Raw genomic sequence first — 22542 nt, forward strand, 5'->3', positions numbered from 1 at the left:
CAGGGGTCTCCATCACCTGTGATCCAGAGCCCCCCCCCCCCCCGGGATGCACCGCAGGACGCCAGGCCTGCGCCTCCTCCCGGGGCCCTGGGACAACACCTGATGCCCCCGCGGGCTGTGTGCCCCCAGCCAGCAGCACAGGACTCAGGGAGAACACCCCGTGCCGCCACCCAAGTCCCCAGACGAGGCAGAAGGCAAGAGAGGCCTCCTGCAGCCCAGCCGTGCCACGCCCCGCACGGTGCAGCCGACAAAGGGCAGCAAGGGACACCCCCAGGCACCATGGGCACAGCCCCCGGAAGGTGCCAGCAGCATCCCCGAGGCCGGGGGCCCCGGCACGGGCCCAGATCCACGTTACCCTGCATCTGCACGAGTCCCCGCAGGGCACGGGGTTCAGTTGTTACAGCCCCAGGACGGCACAGGCCAGCTGACCACAGCAGAGGGCCCCAGACAGGGACAGTGTGCACACGCGTGCACACACACACACACGCTGCGTGTACACACGTATGCAGCACACACACCAGCGTACACATCCTCACGATGGAGCTAAAAGACGCACGTGGGGAACGTGGCACTGCCTCCAGACAAGGGCAGGACGGAGGCACCACGGGCAGCGGGAGGGGCAGCGCTGCCCGCTCCCAGCTCCGCTCCTGGGCCCAGCGTCCTGCTGACGTGCACCTGGGGGCATCGGATGATGATTCACGTTCGTGGGTCCCAGCCTGGCCCAGCCCTGGCCGTTGTTGCCATCTGGGGAGCGAGCCCGCGCGTGGAAGACTCCCTCTGTCCCTTCCTGCCTTTCAAATAACTAAAAATAGGAAAGTTTTTTTTTAAGTTGTGAGCCTTGGGCCACCCCAGGCCCACCTGCCTGAAGCGGGTCACAAGAACCACACGGGGCGCTCGCCAGCGCTGATCACAACAGGCCCTGCCCGGCACCGCGCTCCCCCGCCCACCCTGCAGATGGGGGAGCCCCCCTCCACGCACAGGGGCTCATTTTCCAATTGTGACTTCCTCGCTAATCGCCGTCTCCGCACAAACACAGCTCGCACGCACGCAGGGGGAAAGTATATGTTGCCACTGATAATTGCCAGGGCCAGGCTACGGCCCAGGGGGTGACAGGCGGGGAGCTTCCGGGGGTGGGGAGGCTGCGGGTGCCCGAGCGTCAGCAGAAGTTAGGAATCAGCCTGCATGTGTGCCAGGGGCCTGGGGAGCAGCCCAGCACCTCACACCGCCAAGTCCTGCCCACCCCCAACACCTTCACAGAGGGGGGTTCCCAGCCTCCCCGCCTCCCAGCATCTCACACCACCAAGTCCTGCCCACCCCCGACACCGTCACAGAGGGGGGGGTCCCGCCTCCCAGCACCTCACACCGCCAAGTCCTGCCCACCCCCAACACCTTCACAGAGTGGGGGGGTTCCAGCCTCCCCCCCCCAGCATCTCACACCGCCAAGTCCTGCCCACCCCCTGACACCATCACAGAGTGGGGGGTCCCAGCCTCCCAGCATCTCACACCACCAAGTCCTGCCCACCCCCGACACCGTCACAGAGTGGGGGGTCCCAGCCTCCCAGCATCTCACACCACCAAGTCCTGCCCACCCCCGACACCGTCACAGAGTGGGGGGTCCCAGCCTCCCAGCACCTCACACCACCAAGTCCTGCCCACCCCCGACACCGTCACAGAGTGGGGGGTCCCCCCTCCCAGCATCTCACACCACCAAGTCCTGCCCACCCCCAACACCGTCACAGAGTGGGGGGTCCCCCCTCCCAGCATCTCACATTGCCAAGTCCTGCCCACCCCCTGACACCATCACAGAGTGGGGGGTCCCAGCCTCCCCCCCCCAGGGGAATCCTCTCTGCCCAGCGCCAAGTGGGCTGCCCAGGCTGATGACACTGGGTGAGGAAACCCTGGGAGGGATTCCCCGAGTTCACACCCGGCAAGCCCTCTGTCCAGGAGAGGCAGGAGGAACGGTGGGCAGAAGTGGATCCCAGCCCGAGGGCAGACTGCAGGCCCTGCCTCCCGGGAGACACCCGCCCGGCCCGGCAGGTGCATTTGCTCCGGCACACTCTGCAACCTGGCTTAGCCCAGGCTGAACGGCCGGGCTCCCTCTCTCTCAGGTCCAACAGGACGCCCTGCCCCGTTGCACCTCGCTCGCTGGCTCGCCACTCCCGTCTGCCTCACGCCTCAAGTCTTTCTTACACAGATAAGCGCGTCTGCTCCCCCATCTCCAGGCCAGGAGAGACAGAGGTCAAAGGGACCCCGAGGAGTGGCAGCCTCCCCTGGCAGGGCCCAGGAGCTGGGTGTCTCCGCAGGGCAGCCAGCCACACTGATCAGGGGAGAGGGGGCGGCAGGGGGCTCTCGGGGGACCCCAGGGTGGTGGCAGGCAGAGCCTGGCTCCCTCTGACCACAGGGGCCCTGGGCAGCTGTGATGGCATCCGGGGACCTGGGTGCAAGCGTCCCCTGGCTCCCTCCCTCCAGGGCAGAGTCCCTTTGAAAAGACCCGCAGGGGGGCCCTGAGCCCTGGGGGCTGCAAGCTTGCTGTGCGGAGGGTCTCCCGGGGACCCTGCTCCTTGGTGTGGGTAGGGGTCTGGAGGGCAGACGACAGCACAGGCCCTGGGGCAGCGGCAGCCCCTGGGGCTCCCAGTGAGGCTGGGGCTCTCGGGGCCCCCAGCCACCGCGCACGCCAGTCACAGGCAGCACCCGTGCCTTCTGCTTCCCGGAGCCCTCCCCAAGGAGTACAGAGCCACACCCTCCCAGGGCCCTGGGCACTCCCCGTAGCACCTGTCACAGCCTTGCCAACCCCACCGACACACAGACGGGGGCTCAGCCCCTCTCGGCATAGGTGGCTCCAGGACATATCCACCACGGGGCCGTGTTCACCTGCTTGGGCAGGAGAGTCCTGTGCCTCTGTCCCAGCTGCCCACATCCCTGCCACCAGTGCCCACCCTCTAGCAGGACCTCGTCCCACGTGACCAGAGCCCCCAGCCCCCCAGGGCCTTGCCTGTGCATCACAGGGTCTCCGCAGACCTGGCCTGAGGCCAAGAGGCCGGGACTGGGCCTCTCTCTGGGAGCACAGCCTGGCTCCCTGCCCCCTTCTCTAGAACGGCTCAGCCCTGTGCGTCCTGTAGCACCGCGACCCCCAGCCTGGCGGTGCACCCAGCCCCAGCTCTGCAGGGGGCCCACAGACCCTGGGGAAGAGGTAACGGTGCTGACCCGGCCGCGGCAGGAGCTGTCCCTGGGCCTGGGATGGACAGGTGGGCCCCTGGGCCCCCACTTCCCCTCCCCGTCTACTGCTTGTTTCTTGCCATCCACTCACTGACCCCTCCCCAGCCTCAGCACTGGGCTCCCACCCCCACGGAGTCCGCAGGCACGGCTCAGCAGCGGCTGATTGAGCTGCTCCTGCGCCAACCACAGGAACACGGCCCTCCTCCCCGTGCCTCCCCAGCCACCATCTGCACACAGAGACCCCTCCCCCACCTCCCACCACCTCCGCCCCTGCCTTAACAGTGCACGGGAGTCAGCTCCGCCCCCAGAGGCCAGTGAGGGGCGTGGGAGTGGAGAGAGCTGGGGGAGGCGGTGCTCTGGGGAGGAAGGCGGAAGAGGCCGTTGTCCTTGGTGCTGAACGTGGCCGGCGGGGCAGCAGGGCCCAGCGTGCGGAAGAAGGAACCAGACAGGGGCAGGAAGCCCTGGTAGAGCCCAGCCTGCGGCACCTGGCCCTGGGCTGTGGGAGTGGACAGCGGAGCCCTCCCCTGGGGTGCTGGGGAGTGAGGCTCCCCCGGGGTAGGGGGTAGTGCTGAGCTGGAATCGGGTGGCAAAGCGGCACCCTGCTCCAGCAGCTCCCCGCAGTGCCCTAGGGGTCACGAGCGACCGGAGCCACAGCACAGCCAATGGTGACCCATTTTCCTCGGCCTCCCTGCCGCGGGCACCGCTGTTTCTGTCACCGGCTGTGTGGGCACCCATCTCCCTGGAGACAGGGAGCCACTTCCTGTGGACTTCCCACACAGTGTCTCTGCAAAAAGGGATCCTTGCGGCTGGACACCACGGGCAGACCTGCCCACACGGGTGGCCAGGCAGGATGCTGACGCTGGCGGCCCCCGAGAAGGGCTGACACCCCGGCACCAACACGCAGAGAGCGGAAACGGACCCCAGGCCGCTGCCCCGGACAGCCGCGCCGCCTGCCGCACGGGCTGTGCCGAGGGCTGCTCGGTGGCAGCCTCACCAGTCACTGCGCCCCACCCCGTGCCTGAGCCCTTCGGGCAGCGGCAGGCAGAGGGTGGGCGGTTCAGAGCAGTGTCCACGCCGCTGGCCTCAGACCGAGTTCTCTGTTGGGTTCTGTGTCTGGGAGGCAGCAGCTCTGGAGGGAGGGGCCTGGGGCTGGACACGCCCTGGGAGGTGTGGGCTCCGGGCAGTGGGTGGGCAGGCTCGGCCAGAGGCCCAGCCACACCACCTTGGGTCCCCACAGAACCCTGCGCCCCTTTGGAAGGGGAAACCAAGGCAGGGAAGTGGGACCACCTGCTCAGGAACCAGCTGTGCAGGCCTCGAGGCCCCTTCCCCGGCCCCTGCACCCCTCACCCCCAAGCTGGCCCAGCCCCAAGCTGGGTGTGGGCCTGGAGCGTTGGTGACACGGGGCAGAGGTGGTGGAGTGGGGGGTGCACAGGGCCTGCAGCTGTGCAGGGGCCAGGGAGCTCCTCCAGCCCCTCAGGACCTGGGACAGCTGGCCAGGCGGGGAGGAGCCCAGCAGTGAGCCCTGCCCCGCCGCCCAGGGAGAGCAGGTGGCCAGCTCGGGGCCAAACCGCTGGCCCCACGCTGGCCACACCCTTCACCTCCTAGGGGCCGTGACCCTGGGGCACTTGTCTGCCCCACCCCCGGCACAGGCGAGTGCCCCCCGCTGGCCGGGAGCTGCCCGCTTCCCCAGCCCCGAGTCCAGTCTCTGCAGCCAGGAGCCCACCTCCACGCAAGACCCATGATGGGGCTCAGTGTGAGCGAGGACCCCCAAACACAGTGGAGTGGGGGGGTTGGGGGGGAGGGAGGGGATGGGGCAAGGGCCGCGGCTTCCGAGCCCACCCACACGGAGGAGTCCAGCCTGGAAGGGTCCTCCCTCAGCCAGGGTTGGGGGCTCGTCCCCCTGCAGGGCCGTGCTGGGAGGAGGGAGTCCCTGCTCCCACCCATTGCTGGGGGTCCGGCCAGCAGAGGCAGGCAGAGCCCCACCTGGTCCTCAAGACGCCCCCTTCTCCCCACCCCCACCCCCTTGGCCTCCTCAGCTTGGGGGGCTCTACGTGCACTCGGAGCGGAACCTCCTGCGCTGAATGACGCCAGGAGCCCCTCCCCCTTGCACCCTCTCTGCGGGGGGCCCCAGGCCGGAAGCCCCTGACCCGCAGCGGGAAGGCACCCAAGGTCCCCCAGGGAGCCCGCCTCCCCCTTCCTCTTCCCAACACCTCCTCCCTGGGGGTGAGCCCCCGCCCCGTACCCGCAGTCCCAGCTTCCTGCAGGGGGCAGGCGCGGGCTGGACCTGTCCCCAGGCAAAGTCAGGGGATCCCCAGGCTGAGCCCAGAGCCCTCTCTCCTGCAGGGGCTGGGAACTCAGCACTCACCCACAGGCCCCACTGAAGTCCCCCTCTGCCCTGCACTGGTAGCAGCCCCACCCCCGCTCAGGCCTGGGCCCGAGGGGACCCTCCTGGGGACACAGACCCACCCCATCCCCTGGTGCCCAGGCCCCTGAGAAGCTGAATTCCCTGGGCACCTGCAGGAGGCCACGGGGCGCAGGCTGGCACGGCTCTGAACTCAGCCGAGGACGGGAGCGGAGGAGCGGGGTGTTCACCAGGCAGGTGAAGAGGTGGGGGGGCACCGGTCCCAGGACCTTAAGGCCCAGGTTCCGAGACGGACTGGGGTGGAGACACATCCCGGGGCGGCCCTGGGGGGTGGTCCAGACCGGGGCCTGCAGGGTGGCTGCCGGGGCACATCCTGGTGAGCTGAGCCACGGATCCGCCTCTGGGCTCGAGAGGGGGTCTGGCTGTGCTGAAGGAACCTCGGCACATCCGAGGAGCCCGGGTGCTGGGGTCAGGGCGGGGCCTGTGGTCTCCGGGGCCCCAGGGGTGCAGGCCGGCCTCAGGGTGGGCTGCATAGCCAGCAGGAGCGCTGCTGAGGGCGCGGGTGCCAGGAAGTCACAGAGCAGCCAGGGACAGGCTGGCTGCAAACGTGTGTGCACACACGCCTACACTCACGCAAATGCATGTATACTCACACGCATGTACGCAATGTGTGCTCGATGCGTGTGTGTGCACGCACATAGGTTTCTGCATGAACATGTGAGGTACGCACACACAAACGCATGGGGCAGGAGCCCGCCCCCAGAGGCCCAGCAGGCACCTCGGTCAGCACAGCACGCGGCCACTCTCAGTGGACAGAGCACTGCGGCCCCGGGCGGGGCGAGACAGGAAGTGGCCCACAGCAAACAGACTTAACAAAACTCCCTCACTGCCCGAGGGTTTGACAGGCGCTAAGTCTATAAGGCAGGAAGCCGACAAGAGGAGGAAAGCTCCCAGGCACTAACAGCTAGCAGTAACCGGGAAACTGGAGAAACGGAGTGGGAAACAAGAGAAGAAGCCGAATGAGGCAGGCGAGACCAGGGAGCCCAGTGCTGGCCCGGCTGGAGTGCAGAGCGTGGACAGGGCCGAGGGGCGTCACCCAGAGGCACAGCGGCTCCTCAGGGACAGAGGCCCCACCCCCGCCCAGCACAGGCCTGGAAGGTGGACCCCTTCATTCTCTCATTCACTCGTTCATCCTCCCAGCATGCAGCGCTCCAAACCCAGCCAGAGATGAAGGAGCCCTGCTCCGGCCACACAGCCACGCGGCCGGCACACTCGGCTGCAGGTGCCCAGGGGCCGCCCAGTCCTGACCCACAGGAAGTCCCGTTCGGATCCAGCTGGCCAACCCCACGGGACGGGCCCGGCGGCAGCAAGGGAGGCTCCTTCTGGGGCCACCATCCCTGCTTCTGCCTCCCGTTGGACACGTGGCCACTGGCACGAGAAAAAGATGGCAGAAGCAGGCCATGGATGAGCCAAACCCCAGATCTTCAGCAACGGGTCCTACGGACGTGTTAGGACGACAGGTTATCAATCGGAAGAAAAGTTCAAAACCAGGAATCCCCGGGGAGGGCTCGTCAGCAGGGGGCGAGGGCTGGGCAGGTGGAGACAGAGACACGGAAGGAGAAGCAGGTGGCCCCGGCCCAGCCTGGCACACTGGGAGCAGCAGTCCCATCCGGCAAGGGCAGCCAGGGCCGCACCGTTGAGAGCACACTGGAATGTCGGCCCACGGGTACACGGGAGGGACCACCGAAAACCACGCGAGGCACGCTGCTGAGCGGAAACCCTAGGGGCCGCCGGGAACCACGTGGTCCCATCAGGGGGCGCCCGTGACATGACATCCCCACCCCTGCCCCAGACGCAAGACCCCAGGAGACAGCGGCGTGGTGGACGACACAGAACCTCACACCCAGCCAACATCCGCTTCAGAGTCAAGGAGAAGCGACGGCACCACAGGTAGGCCGAGGGGCTGCCTCGCGAGCCGGCCACGCCACACCCACGTGCAGGCAGCCCTGGTCTGGAGGGAGGTGGCGCCCGGCACCACAGCAGCTCCCTCGGAACACCTGGCTCTGCCAACGCCTTGACCGCAGAGACGGACGCAGGCACAGCCGCAGAGCAGCGGGGCTGGGGCCTGGGCTCGAGACACTGGGGGCAGCTGGAAGGAGGTCCTGGCACACTGCCAGCCTTGGCCGGGCCCAGCCCGGGCCGGCCGTGGTGGCCATTTGGGGAGTGAGCCAGTGGACGGGGGCTCTCTGTCTCATGAACAAGTTCAGGGACAGAACTGTTCGGTCGGCTTGGTGAACCCACCTGCCTGCCTGAGCACCACCCGGGCAGGGCCTCTCACATCCTACAGGGAACGCTGGGCAGGCCGACCAGGGAGGGGTGCACGTGGGGCACCCTGTGGAGCTTGGGGGCCACGCATCCCCGGATGATAGCCACTGCTGTGTCCCACAGGCGGACAGGGCCCTGTCCCCACCGCAGAGCCACCTGGTACAGGCCAAGTTTCCAGATGTTTCACCAGGGGGCAGCTGCCCAGGCCCGCCCCCGCCCCGCCCCCGGCGCTCCCCCACCCCCAAGGCCACGTCCTGCTCACCCATGGACACACCAGGCAGTGAGGGTCAGGGGTGCAGCTGGAGCCGGGGGCCGGCCTGGGATGTGATCGGATGAGCACCTGGAGACCTGGCTCTGCCCCGTGCTGGTCGGCCCTGGGCTCTCTCCAGGGAAGCAGAGGGGGAAAGCAGCTGGGGTCCACTGGCAGGGGCATCCTTGTGGTCAGTGGTCAGACACGGTAAGGCCGGTGCCCAGCAGGGCCCTCTCCCCACCCCAGGGCAGGGCCACAGCCCTGACCCGGGCTCCCCCGCTACGCAGCCGACCCCAGCTCAGGGCTGTCAGGGGACGCTGGCCCTAACAGTCTACAGCTGTGGCCCAGGGCTAACACCGGGACCCCAGAGAAAGGAAGCTCGGATCCACGTCCAGTACTTACGGGAGGGTCAGCCCGGGCCTGGGGGAGCAGCCCACCAGCCCCAAGCCAAAGACCCCAACCCATACCCAGAAGGTTCCCCTGCATGTCTCCACCCCAGCGGCCTCACACAAAGCCTCCCCCTCCTCCTCCCTGCCAAACCTCCCTCTGTTGCCATGGTGATCGCAGCAGACAGGCAGGCAGCATCCTTGTCGGCCCCGCCCCCACCCCAGCCATTGGCCCTGAGCTCTGGGCCCAGTGAACACCTCCTTTTGCCCACGAGGGCATCTGAGGCCTCCCCCCCACCAGCTCAAGGGAGAGGGGCCCAGCCAGGAGGAGCAGCCACTGCCCAGCGCCCCCAGGCAGGCGGGGCCTGCAGGGGAGGGGGTGGGGCCCAAGCAGGGGGCCAGCCCTGGGAGACACCACACCTGCCACCCCAATCAACCCCAGGGAACGAGGGCCTAGAACAGAAGCCACCTCTTCCTGGCCCTGCAGCTGGGGCCTCCCGAGACGCCGCAGTCACGGCGGCTGTCGGCTCACGACACAGGGACTCCACGTGGAACTCTGCCAGCACCCCGGCACGAGGGGCCCTGGGGAGCGGCCCCCACGGCCCTGCCGCGGCTGTGCCTCCTCCAGTCGCTGTTCTGAGCAGCTGGGAGGCGCCCCGAGACCCGAGACGCAACAGCTGTCAGTCTCGGCTGCAGCACAGGGACTCAGCCCAGCCCGGAGGGCCTGCGCCCTCCACAGCCCCTCGGCTCCGCACGGCCTCACGGGGAGACGCAGGGGAGACTCAGAGCCCGCTGGACGCCGAGCAGGACGGCAGGCCGGGGTGAGCAGAGGGAACGGGGCTCCCATGTGGAAACAGCTCTGGGCAGCCACTTAAGAGCACACGACGCCCGACTGGGCTTCTGTGGGCCAGTGTGGGCCAGGCCACCCCTTGAAGAAGCAGCGCTCCAGAGAGAACGAGACACCTGCTGAGGGGCCCACCCCTAACGGAGAGCCATGGGAGCCCCGGCCCCAGGCGGGAAGACAGCAGGGGCACGAGGGCCCAGCCCCCACACCTGCAGCCCCTCCTGCCTCGCCCACTTCCAGGCAGCAGGGGGCCAGGGTGGGCAGAGCAGGCAGGCTGGGTGATGCACCTGGGCCGTGGCTCTCCGGGCCCCGCCTGCCCACAGGTCAGGGCCACAGCAGGACCGGGAGAAGCTGGTCTGAGGATGTGTCCTGCCTGACTCAGCCTTGGGGGGGTGGCCGTGGGAGCCCCTGCCCACCCCAAACCTGCAGTGCTCGGGGCTCCCGGTGGGGAGGTGGCACCGGGCTGTTATCATGGTAACACACCCCCAACCCTTCCGCTGGCCCCTGGGTAGGGAGTGACGTCACTGCACCCCAGACCTCCTCCCTGCCCCCACATGCAAAGCTGGGGTGCCCCCGGGTGTGGAATGGACGCAGGCAGGGGCTGTGGGGAGTAGAACCATGGGCTCCACCACTGTGCAAGGGAACAGAATATCAGGCACTGGGGACACCTGGGTTCCTGACCCCCCACCTTCCTGAGCCTGCACGCAGTGTGGGAGGGGTCCCCCTTCCTCCTCGGCACAAGAGCGGCCTCTGTGTGCACCCACAGTGAGGACCAGGGCCCTCCCCTCCCCCCCCCCAACACCCCAACATCATCCCCTGTAGGGACCGCCCTGAGCCAGGCAGGCTCCTGTCAGCCACCAGGGGCGGGCATCACTCCCCAGGACGGGCCCAGCCCCCGGGGAGTGGGGCTGACCCGAAGGCTGAGGAGGGGCGGGGCCAGGAGACAGGCGCCTGTTCCTCCCGCACAGGACAGCCCGGCCACAGCCCAGCCGCTTTCCTGGGGCTCCCTTCCTGGGCACAGTGCTGTGAAACTGGATTTGGGGACCCCTGGCCCGCCCACCCACCCACACAGCGGGAAACGCTTTCCTGGAGGGGCTCCACCACCCCGCCTCCAGTCCTGAGGTGCTGGGCGCTCGGCTGACTTTCACGAACTGGCTTCCACAATTCAGCGCTGCAGAGCCGGCCCGGGGTAATATTCTGATGGAATCCTCAACCACTCAGTGAGGAACCATTTCCGGCGGGCGTCCCGGCTCAGCCGGCAGTGTGGGGCTGGGGTCCTTGTGAGACCACTGGCAGGGCCACCACAGTTACAGAGACCAGCAGGAGCGACCCAGGAGGCCGGGGGTCTGTGGGGCAGGCAGGTGTGATGGGAAGAGAATGGTGATGCCCCTGGCTGGGGGGGGGACGTGAGGAGCCCCCACCCCACCCAGGACTGCCCAGGGGAGCCAGGCTCACACCCTGTGTGTGAACAACACCGCAGTGTGGCCAGAGGTGGCACAGCGGGCAGTGACCCCCTGGCCAGAAGCTGTCCAGGCCCTGGGGACATGCAGGGCAGGGGCATTGGGGTATGGGATGGACAGAGCCTGAGCCACCCCAGTGAGCGCCCAGCACAGCTGGCCTGCAGCCGCCCCTCCTGCTCCGCACCTGCCGGGTGGCCCCTCGAGGGCCCCAGGGAGGGGCTGCCGGTCGCCGTGGAGATGAGGTTGGGGAAGCCTTCCCTGGGAAGCCCCAGGGAATCTCTCAGGCAGCCACCACGGCACAGGCCTGCACACAGACGTGCACGCACACACCCCTGCGCGCCCAGCTGAGCCCGCGGAGCCCAGCCTCCCCTGTGGGTGGGCGACACACAGCTGTCTCCTGCTGATACCACGCCCACGTCCGCCAGGGGACAGTCCTAGACTGACAGGTGGCTGGGGAGGGGGTTGGGGGGCTGTGGGGGGCTGCCCCGCTGGGAGCCCACATGGACCACCTGCCCTGACTCTCCAGAGCTGTCGGAGCCTCAGGAGGGTCTCGGGGCGTCCAAGGGCAGAAAGCCCCCCCTCCCTCCAGGACAGTGCCACCAACGGCCGGCGAGGCTGAGCACCCTCTGCCGACCCCAGGAGGGCCAGGCCCGCATCTGCGGCCCCCTGCCCTGCGACTGTTGCCCCTCTGCTCACTTAGGCAGTGGTCACGCCATGCCTGCTGGGTTTGGGACGGCCTTAACCTCCATGCACCAAGAGCCAGCTGCGACCGAAGCTGGGCCCCGGCTCCACACAGGATAATCGCGGTGGCAAGGAGAGGTGGGGGCTGGCGGGCGGGGGCCTGTGCCGAGGGGCAGGAGGAGGAACTCGGGGTCCAGCCCAGCACTGTGGGAGCAGCTGCTGCCCAGGAGACACTGACTTGGTTTACCCTTGGATGTGGCACTCTGGTGGCCAAAGGGGGGACTGGGGGAGGGGGAGGGTTAGGCAGCTGGGGCAGTGGACGGAAGGTGACAGGGTGTGGGGAAGGCCAGCATCCGGTGGGGGGGGAGACAAGAGGGTGGGAGAGGTGGGAGGGGCTGGGCACAGTGGGGTCCGTGGCCCGTGCAGGCATTGTGGGAAGGATCTGGACCAACTGGCACCCCAACAGCTCAGCAGCCCATCTGCCTGCCTCGCTTGGGCCCAGGCCAGCACCGCCCTCCCGGGGGCGGGACCCCTCCTTGGGTCCCTGCAGAGGAAGGGCCAGGTTCCCACTGCCCGTGCCAGGGCTGCCAGGAGCTGTGACAGCAGCCAGGGCAGCCCCCACGCCCAGGCGGGAGCCGAGCAGAGCACCACCGTGCAGGCCTGGTACAGCCGGACACAGTGGCCTGCAGCTCGCAGGCCCTGCCCCCCCCCCGAGTCCCCCCAGGAAGAGCGACCCCCCGGGGGACCAGGCTCCTGAGAGAGATGGATGAGACACACACCCCACCTGCAAGGGCGGTGGGGGGCGTGGTCAGGAAGGGAGACCCCGCGCGCGCCAAGGGGACGCTGGCCCCGGCCCTGCCAGGGCAGCCTGCTGTGGACAGCAGCCAGCTAATCCGCGCCCATGTGGGTAAGAATAGAACCTGCTTAGCGGACAGCGGGCAGGAAGGGCAGGGCGGGGGGAGGCAGCGGCCACCGGCCACGCCGGCCACACTCTGGTCCCTAAATCCTTGTGGCTGAGGGGCTGGTGCCTCCCCTCACCCCAGCCTCCTCTGACCACTGCGGCTTGGGGGTGAGACCCCAAGCTGAGGGACCCCACATCTATCCCAGGCTGGGGTCAGGAATGGCAGCCTGGAGACGCCAGCCCCTCTCACGTCCTCACTCCACAGGGGAACAAGGGGAGGCTTTGGGAAGGGGGACCCAGGGATGGGAGGGGGCGCAGAGCTGTGAGCCTGTGGGATGGAGCCGGCTCGCAGCACCCCAGACCATACATCTTGCAGGCCTTGGGGTGCTGGAGTTCAGGGGCACGGCCAGAATCACTACAGGGCAGAGCCCAAGGCCAGCGGCCCACAGGACGACCAGGGCCTGCCCTCGGCCCCTTAGGGCCAGGCTGGAGATGCTGAGACCCCACAGCAGGCTTCTGTGCCACGGGGAGGGGTCTGTGGCTGGAGACACGCTCCCCCCACTCCGAGTTTTGCTTGTGCTGCTGCTCATAGGCCTGGACACGATGCTGTGGGCCCCCAGCTCCAGGGCTGCACACAGTGGACACCTCCCACCCGCCCACCTGGGCCCTGGGTCCTCCCTGACTGATGCCCAGCACCCACACAGGTGGAGGGGGCTGCCCACCCCCAGAGGCGGGAGGTTCTGCAGACAGAGCAGCTCGGAGCCCCAGGTCCTTGCCCTGAGAGCCGGACTCCCACCTGCGGCCCCCAGTCCAGTCCCAGCTCCAGTGGGGAGTCACGCAGGGTGTCCCCAACGCAGGGGGCCCCGGAGTGGGTGGCCCCACCTGCTTCCCTGGGTTTGGGTCTGGCTGCCCCTGGCCCAAGTGAGCTGCCTGTGCTCCCACAGAGCGGGCCGGTCCCACCATGGCAGCGGGAACCAGACCCCAGGGGCATGCACTGCACAGCCCCTGGGTCAGCAGGTGACCCGAGCCCACCTACACCCTGCTGTGTGCACCTGCTGCTGGCTGGCGCTGCCCGGGAAACCGTCCATCTGTGCGCTGATGGCGAGCTGCAAATCCCTTGGGATTTGGGGTTTAGCATCAGCCAACCTCGGATCTGACATGAGCTCTCCTCTCCACAGAGATGACCCAGCAGCTGGCTCCTTGCCTATCTGGCCATCAGCAGCCCCTGGGGCTACCTTTGTGGGAACCAGGCCCTAAGCCCCTGCCGCTTCCAACTCCATCCTCTGACGGGAGATTGGCCTGGGATGGGCGGGGGGAGGGGCTGAAGAAGCAAACCCATCACGAGGAGCCGGGGAAATCCGGGGGCCACAGGGGAGCAGCTGGCACCTTCCACGTCTCTCTCCTCCCAGAACCACACAGCACTGACTCAGGGGAGCATGGCGGCCGGCTCGCAGCTGCCCCCTCAGCACAGGCCCCCATCTGCCCACAGCCACCCCAGGGCCCAAACCCAAACTCCTGCACCCCTCCGGCCACCAGAGCCCAGGAGTGAGCCAGGGACTCCACCACGACACATGCCTGCCCCCACCCCAGCGGGCCCCGATACCCACACGTGGCCAGCGGTATCTCCCCACCGGGGAGAGGAGGCGCAGGGCTCACGGCAGCCTCAGACGCGGGGCCAGCATTGAGGGGCCAGGGACCACCACACTGAGTCACACAGTCAGCCCGAGATGGGGGCTGCTCCCTGCCAGACACAGACCTGGGGTCTGAGCACGAAGCCCCCCGGTTCCCAGTTGGCGCGCAGCAAGGGACTCAGCACTGGGGACACGTTAGGGCACTTGCCCAGGCCGCCCAGCCCCTCACTCGTTCCTCCAGTGAAGCCAGGGCTGAGGGCTGAGGGCTCGCCGCAGACTGCAGCAGGGCCAGTGCTGGACAGCTCCCAGGCCGGCTCTGCAGGCACAGGACCCAGGGCCGGCTCCCCAGCCCCTGGCTGACCCTGGCTGACCCTGGAGATGGGGAGGGGCTCTCTGTGGGAAGGCAGGGGTCCCAGGCATGCCCACAGCTCAGCTGAGCTCCCCACCCTCGGCCATGCCCAGGGGTGGCCCATTCCTCCAGATCACACAGCCCTGGCTGGACCAAGTCACCACCACATGCATGCCAGCGTGAAACACGCATGAACACAAGGAAACACATGTGCATAAGACCAAACACACACGGAACACACAAATGACACACCCATGCACAAAATACATACGAAATTAAACCCATGTGCATACACACACATGAATGAAACGACAGGTGTGAGCACTAAGCCCATGCCGAGCCATGAGGACGAGCCCTCAGTAGTCTACGGTGCCCCGACACCAAGCAGGAGGCCCCAGGACCAGATACCTGGGGTCAGCTGTGCCTCAGCCTGACGCAGGGGGTGTGGGGTCCACTAGGTGGCCAGGCTGGGCGTGCTGGGTTGAAGACAGGCAGCCTGGGGCCAGCACTGTCCCTCTGAGCGGCCCCTGCCCCGTCAGTCGGAACCCTCGTGTGGCAGGAGGTGAGTATTCGAGCAAGCGGCCACCGCCCCCAGGCAGGGCAGGACCAGCTGTGCTGTGCCGGGCTCCAGGTCAAGTATAAGGAGGCCAGCGAAGGGATCCCGAGAGGAAACAGAGGCCCTCAGACCCGCCCTGGAACCACGGACATGGAGGACCCTGGGTGCCCGGCAGGGGGTGCCCCCTGGCTCAGGCAGAGCCTGGACCCCTTGGCAGTGGCCCAGAGGGCTCCAGGCAGCTAAGCCCCCAGGGTGTGGCCGGACCTGCACCCAGGTTTCACACATCAGCGTTTTAAGACGCACAGCTTTGAAGAGGCACACAGCGTGGTTATCTACAACTAAACGACGCCCCGAACTCACTTTGAAACAATCGGGGAGGGGCAAGGGGCTGGCGGCTGGGGCTGGGGTCATCTGGCTTGGGGTGCTTCTCTCTCGGCTTCTGCAGCTTGAATGCCATGATCCAGAGTCAGCCTAGGCCTGGGGTTCGCAGCCCTCACGCCACACAAGTCACAGAAGTGGGGTACCTGCCCCCACCGGCTGGGCCCCAGAGCCAACGGGAGCTGCGAGCCAGGGGCATCAGGCCCAGGGCTCTCCTGCCATCCCCCAAGCTCCTCCCAGTCCCCGATACCAGGGCACAGGCAAGGGGTGGGGAGAGGCCGCACAACAGAATCCAGCCAGGGCTGGAGGCGTCCCGAGCCCCCCAGCCCAGGCCTGCAGGAGGGCCCCAGCGCGAGCCCCGAGGGACAACGCCAGCCCCGGCATCCGCTCTGCCCGGCTCAGCTTCCCCACAATCCCCGTGGTCATCTCCCTGGCTCACCGCCCCCACACCCAGAGCTTAGGGAAATCCCATCAGCCCAGCCGTGCTGTCCCCATTCTGTGTGTGGGCGGCGCTGGCCACTGTGCAAGCCCCTGTGCACACCCGACCTCGCCCTGGCCACTTCAGAGAGGGACACTGAGGCGCAGAGATGGGCAGGCTGCACCAGGACAGTGCCTGACCCCCAGGGGCCCCTGACGCAGCCACCTCTGGCCGGCGCCCTCCTGGGAGCTGGCACGGCGCTGTGTCACCTCCTGCCGTGGTGAGGTCACAGCAAACAGCCACTCGCGGGCCCATGGGGGTCCCCAGCCACACCAGCCCCGGCGGCAGCTCCCCCGGAAGCATCAGCCCGGCCTTGGGACCCTGCAGTCGCTGGCGGGGGCCCTCCATAACCCACAGCCACACGGCTTCCCCGGCAGCTCCTCTCCCAGGCATGGCCGCCTCTCCCCAAGCCAGGAGCTGCCTGGCAGCTGTGGGGTCACCTGGGACTCCCACACCTGCTGCCCTGCAGCGGCCACACCTCTGGCCAGGCGGGTTCTCCTGGCACCAGCACTGAGCTTGCCTCCTCCCCCGCCGAGTCACCTGCTATGAAGGGGCTGTCCAAGCCGCCTTCCCACCTCTGCCCTGCAGGCCGGAGCCTGGGCGGGAGGCAGGTGCCCTAAGGTGCCTCTGACCTCCAGCAGCCATGGACCCCCTGCCCACCTACAAAGGCCTGGAGTCGCCTGACCACCCTGACCAGGCCCAGAGGAAGTTGGATCCATCTTCACAGCCCACGGCCGAGGACAGCATGCCGGGCTCCACCTACACTGACTCTCAAAATTGGGTTCGGGGAGACCCCAGACCCAGCCTATGGCCCTGGACCCTGGCCTGGCCTGAGACAAGCTCAGGGGCTGCCCCCTCCCCCTCCCCCCACCGCCCTGGGCCCTGGACCAGAAGGGGAGCCTCCCGCCGACAGCCTGGCCTTTGGGAGCGCTGTCCTGTGGACAGGGCCGGCCTCAGAACACTGGCCCCTCAGAGGCGGCAAAACAAGGCCCGCGCTGGGCCCGCCCGGCACAATCTCGGCTTTGTCCCCCGGCCTGGCCCCAGCCCGGCCTCCGTCTGGCCCAGAGTCAGGCTGGCCTGACTCAGCCGGCATCCCTGGGCCGAGCCATGAGGACGCCTGAAGGCAGCTGGGCCTCGGGGGAGAGCAGGGCTCACCTGGGCCCGGCCCGGCACGGCCCTCGCCTCCCAAGGACCCTGGAGGGCCAACAGCTGCCTCCCACCGTCCAGGGCCTCGGAAGCTCTGGGGAAACCCAGCCCGCAGAGGGGGCCCAAGGTTCACAGCCCCTCCGGGCTGCAGGTGTAGGGGCGCCCTGTTAAGGGCCAGGGAGCCCGGTCTGGCGGGTGCTGGCAGGCCAATTCAGGCGTGGCGCGACCGTCCACGAGGGCCGTGAAGGTGCCCTCCTCACTGCTCCTGCTGGGCCCTGTGCCCTGGGGTCACTCCAAGACAAGCCTCAAGACGGACACGGGCACACGCACACTCAGGCCCAAACCCAGGCACGGAGGCACCGGTGTGCGCCCCAGGCAGCAGCCCCGGCGTCCCCCGCTGCAGTCCTGGGCCCCACGCTGGCCTGCAGGTGGCCGCTCAGGGGCTGGGCGGGGAGGCAGGGGCACACACACACCACCCTGGCCACCATGGGGCCAGGGACGGGCCCCCGGGGACCTGGGCAGTGGCACAGTCCCTAGAAGCTCCAGCAGTGGACTCCCCTCGGAGGGAGCCTGGGATGGCGACAGAGCTGGCCACGCTTTGCACAGAGCTCCGGACGGTTCCAGACGCGACACCACCAGAGGCCCAGAGGCACTCATCTGGAGGTCCCGGGGGCTGCTGAGCCCCGGCCGCAGCCCATGCCGTCAGCTCTGTGGGCACCCCAGGGGCGGGCACACGCGAGTACGCGCACCTGTGCCACGCCCTCTGTCCAGTGGGCTTTTGGCCCCAGCACCAGCGGGTGAGACAGCGAGACCCACACAGACAAGGACAGGACCGTGCCCTGCGGCTCCTCCCTCCCCCACCAAGAGGTATCTATCCGTCCCCAAGAACCTCTGTCCCTAGCTCTCCCGTGGGACAGCCCCCAGAAGGGGGGCTCTGGGCACCCAAGCTCAGCCACTGAGCGAACACAGGGCCCTTCCAGCGCCGGGAGAGAGGCACAGGTGGCTCACCAGGGTGTGGGCCCACCATGGCGGTTCCTGGGCTTTGAAAACCAGCCTGGGACAAAGCCTGAGCGGGAGGGGGCTGCACACTCACCTGGGGGCCTCACAGAGGGGCGGGGGACCTGGGGCAGCAGTGGCCAGCACACTCCATCCACCAGCTTGGCTGGTGAGCTCCTCAGCCAGCCCAGCCTCACGCACGGTGGCCACTCGCAGCCCACCCAGAACCTGCCTTATGTGCACGCCCCACACACACACACACTCACACACACACTCACCACCACCACCACCACCACCCCCCCCCCCCCCCGCCTCTGCTTCCGACCCTGTGCTCCTGCTGGGCACCTCTCCTCACCTGTCCCACCCTCCCACCTGTCCCACCCTCCCACCTGTCCCTCCCTCCCCACCTGTCCCACCCTCCCACCTGTCCCTCCCTCCCCACCTGACCCTCCCTCCCACCTGTCCCACCTTCCCACCTGTCCCTCCCTCCCCACCTGTCCGTCCCTCTCCCCACCTGTCCCACCCTCCCACCTGTCCCTCCCTCCCACCTGTCCCACCTGCCCTGGCTCCTGCCACTCCTGGACTGCTCCAGGGCCTGCCTGCCACCATTCTAAAGGAAACTTGAGAAGACCTGACAGCAGCCCGGGCCCCACCCCTGCTTCGCCCGCTGCCTGAGACCCAGCCAGGTGACCTGGGGAGCAGCTGTCATTCCCAGGCCTCTCCTGCCCGGCCCTCTTTCCCTGGACCCAGGGTTGCCCAGAGCAGCCCCCACGTCGTCCTGGGGGGTGCCGCTCCCCTTCTTCCCCCAGGGCCACAGGGCCCAGCCCCTAGGGGCGCACCCAGTTCTAGTCCAGGCAGCAGGGCTGCAGGAGCCAAGGCCACACAGCTCCTTCCCACCCTCCGGCTTGGGGGGAGCCCCCACGCAGGGACGAGGGGCCAGGCTGCGCCCTGCAGGTGGATTCACACCCCCACCCCGTGGCACCTGCCCCTGGGAGGCTCTAAGGGCTCCTCCCCAAACGGTCTTCCTGGGCCAGATGCCACCACTGCCGGCAGGGACACGTCCTGGGGCTGCGTGGCGCCCCAGCCGTCAGGAAGCCACATCTGCCCTGGGGGATGGCCAGATGCCATCACCAAGTGACAGCAGCCTCGCCAAGGCCAACGCCACGCAGAAGAAGGGGCCAGCTGGCCCTGTGGTCCCTGGAAGGGGCACCCTCGGGCGCAGGTGGGGGCAGAGAAGGCTCCACCACCACCCTCTCCCGAGCCCACCCACCCAAAGGCAGATCTCAGAAACTTCCAGCAGGCCCAGCTGAAGGGTTCACGCTGGACCCTGGGGCCACTGTCCCCGGAGTGTGCCCTGACCACAGCCACTTCAAGACAGGCAGCTTCCCTCTCCAAGGCTCAGGGCAGAGGGAAGCGGTGGGCCTGGGGCCGGGAGAAGCCGCCGGCGCTGAGGCCACGCCAATGGCCCTGCCAGGGAAGCACTGGGGACCTGGCCTCCCAGGGCGGCAGCGGGGCCGAGTCGAGCGTTAGGACCTCCCGGCGCCTGCCAGCAGGCCTGGCTCTGCAGTGAGGGCAGGCTCAGGACACAGCAGTGCCGCCGGTGCGTGGTGCCCACGTCCACCAAACCCCAGGTGACCCCTCGCCAGCAGGGGGGCGAGGCGGGCGCCGCCGGACGGGCTGCTGCGGGGCCTTCCTGGGCACAGCTTTGCACGGGGACCCCGGGAGCCCAGGAGAGCCCAGACCTCGTGGGGCAGCACTGCTGACACAGACGTGTGTCCTTCTGCATGTGTCCCTGTCCATCGCCCCGGAACCTCCTACAACCGGCGCAGGGCAGCAGCCCTCGGCCAAGAGCTCGCCCTGAGCCTAATTCATTGCTGTCATCACTTGCACGCTGGTGCTTCCTTATAATGACATTTTATTGGTACCATAATTGGGTTACCCCACGGCCTCCTGCATTCTGGCGCCGGGGCTCTGCCGCTATCCCGGAGCTCAGGGCACACAGCCACTCTCCCCAGGAAAAAGCCAACGTGGAACTCGGCTACCTCCTCCCGGAACCGGGGCCCTGGCACCCCCACCTCCCAGCCCGGCAGCCCAGGCCCCCTCAGGGCTGGAGGTCCCAGGGCTGCCTTCCCCACGTCTCCTGGCCCCTGCCCGCCCCAGAGCCAGGGCCTGGCCCACTTTTCATCCCGAATGCCGGCTCACAGCTCCGCCTCCGTGTGCCCCTGGGGCAGGGGGGGTTGTCCAAGCCTCCTAGCCCCCACAGCACCAGCAACCCCTCCTCCGTTGCTCCGCCGGCCGCCCACCTGCCCTGAGCCCACGGAAGTTCTCTGATAGAGACCAGCGGTCAGTGCCACCAGCCCAGGACACAGGCCAGCCCTGGGAGAAGAAAGAAAATGGCTGAGTCCCAGCCTCCGACAAAGACGACTCTGAACGCGCCTGGCTGACCAGACCAGGGGGCTGGCGGAGCACCGCCAGGCTAGGCAAAGTTGCCCGGCGCCAGGGCGGCTGCGGGCCTCCGCTGGCACCGGCTGGGCCTCGCAGGCCCCTCACCTGTCCCCCCGGAAGACGGCCAGGCCCCGCTGCAAAGCCCCTCCTCCCGGCAGGCCCGGGTCTGTCCCAGCGCCAGCGCCAGCCCCCTCGCCATCCCCTGGGACGCGGCGTCGCAGGCTCCCTGGCCCGGCGCTGCAAAGTGCGCCGGGCGCTGTGCAGCCTCTGCGGCCCCGCGCGCTCGCAGCCAGCGCGGGAGCCAACGGCCGGGCCACGGAGGCCGGGACCGCGCGCGGGGGCGGGGGTCGCGGCCCGGGCGCAGCTGCGCGGGCGGCTCGCCCAGGAGCGCGGCCGCGGCAGACGGCAGATGGGCGCCCGGCCGGCCCCCTCCTCCGCGGCACAATGGGCCCGGAGCTCCGCGCACAATGCGGCCGGCGTGCACCTGCAGCGGGCCCGGCCCGTGCGCCCCCGCCCGCCCCGCGCCCCGCGCCGCGCGTCCTTGGGCCGCGCCCGGCCACCGCAGCCGCGCGGCCTGGGGCTCGGGGCGCACGGGCCGCCCATTGTTCGCGCCGCCGGGCCGAGCGGGCCGGGCCGCAGCCCCCAGCCCCCGCGGCGCGCACGCACCTGTCTGCCCCTTGCCCAGCGTCTTCTCCAGGCGGTAGGGCCCCACATACTGCGCGTGCTGCGCCCCGCCGCCGTCCTTCCCCGTCGATGTCATCGCTCCCGAGCGCGCCGGCGAGTGGGCGCCCGGGCGCGCGGGCAGGGAGGGGCCGTCCGGTCGCGCGTCCGCTCCGCTGTCCGCGCCGAGCGGCCCGCGGCGCCCCCCGGCGGCCCGCGCCCCCCGCGCTCCGCCCGCGCCGCCCGCCGCGGCCGTGTGCGAGGCCCGGCCCGCGGCGTCGCCTCCGCCTCGTCGAGAGGACAGGGCGGGCGGGGGCACCAGGCTTCCGCCGCCGCTGCCGCCGCCGCCGCCGCCGAGGCCCGCGCCCCGCGCCCCGCGCCCCCCGCGCACGCCCGTCAGCGGCCGCGCAACCGAGCGGCCGATCCGAGGAGAGCCGAGCCGGGCCGAGCTGCGCAGCCGAGCCGAGGAGGGCCGAGCGGTCGAGCCGAGCGCAGCCGAAGGGAGCCGAGGGGGGCCGAGCGGTCGAGCCGAGCGCAGCCGAGCGCAGCCGAGCGGAGCCGAGCGGAGTCGAGCCGGGCCGAGCCGAGCGGAGCTAACGGAGCCGAGCGTCCGAGCCGAGCCGAGCCCGGGCGACTAGCAGCTGGATGCGGCGGCGGCGGCGAGTGGTGCGCAGACCGGCCAATCAGAGACGCCCGCCAATCGGCGCCGCCCGCCTTCGCTGCCCCGCCCCGCCTCACGCGGTCCAGCGCGGCCGCGGGTGCTGAGGCAGGCTCGGCTGGGAGAGGCCGGGCGAAGCCGGGCGAGGTCCCGGCGGGCTCGGGGCGGGGCGAGGCGAGGCCGAGCCCGAGTGCCCCCAGCCCGGGAAGCGATGGACAGCGGGTGCGGGCGGGCGCCAGGCCGGGGGGTTTGCGCCTTGCCGGCCGCGGCCTTGGTTTTTGGGTTTTCGAAGGAGTCTCCCCGGGGCGCTGCGGTGCGTGGGGCAGGGTGGGGGGGGGTGCTGACCCCCGGCAGTTTGGCGGGGTCACACACGCAGCGGCCGGCCAAGCACCTCCCACACCCCGAGCCTTGGGTTGGGGTGCGTCTGGGAGTTCTGAACAGGCTAGGTCAGTCTCAGAGGTAGCCAGGCCTGGGGGACCCTCTGGTTTTTGCAAAAATAAATAATTACATTAAATTAAAGAGCGCTGTTTAAGTCGGCTGCCGGGAGAGCGAGGTCAGGGCCGGGGTTCCCACCCCACCTGTGGGTCTGTGGGCCCCTCCCCAGGGCCACCTCTTGTTCCAGGTCTTCCCAGGGTGTCCCTTTGGGCTGCTTGCGTCCCCAGCCTGGGCTCAGCTGTCCATTCCACTGGCCCTGGGAGTCCAGAGGCTCGTCAAGTGCAAAGTTCTGGGGCCTCCGGCCATGGGCAGGGCAGCCCCCTGCCTGCGGGTGCTCGAAGCTCGCCACAGGTCAACCCCGGGGTGCCCGTGGGAGTGGGGACAG

At 69.1% G+C, this 22542-nt stretch overlaps 1 protein-coding gene across 19 annotated transcripts in view; it reads right to left on the minus strand.

The window, feature by feature from the left end:
• The window catches only part of BRSK2 (BR serine/threonine kinase 2), a 40747-nt gene extending 19337 nt beyond the window's left edge, over positions 1-21410 (minus strand). For 7 of the 19 annotated variants that reach the window (XR_011383364.1, XR_011383371.1, XM_070060550.1 and 4 more), the window contains exon 1: positions 21071-21408. Coding sequence is in view for 14 of the 19 variants with exons in the window: in XM_070060550.1 (XP_069916651.1) it covers positions 21071-21164 (94 nt within the window). In the remaining 5 variants the exon portion in view is untranslated. Of the gene's footprint in view, positions 1-20509; positions 20711-21070 lie in introns of those variants that run through there. The other 12 variants (XM_070060247.1, XM_070060274.1, XM_070060190.1 and 9 more) reach the window with 9 other exon arrangements.
• Positions 21411-22542: the final 1132 nt, after the last annotated feature.

Source organism: Oryctolagus cuniculus, chromosome 1 (assembly GCF_964237555.1).
Source record: "Oryctolagus cuniculus chromosome 1, mOryCun1.1, whole genome shotgun sequence".
In the NCBI taxonomy this organism is placed as follows: Eukaryota; Metazoa; Chordata; class Mammalia; order Lagomorpha; family Leporidae; genus Oryctolagus; species Oryctolagus cuniculus.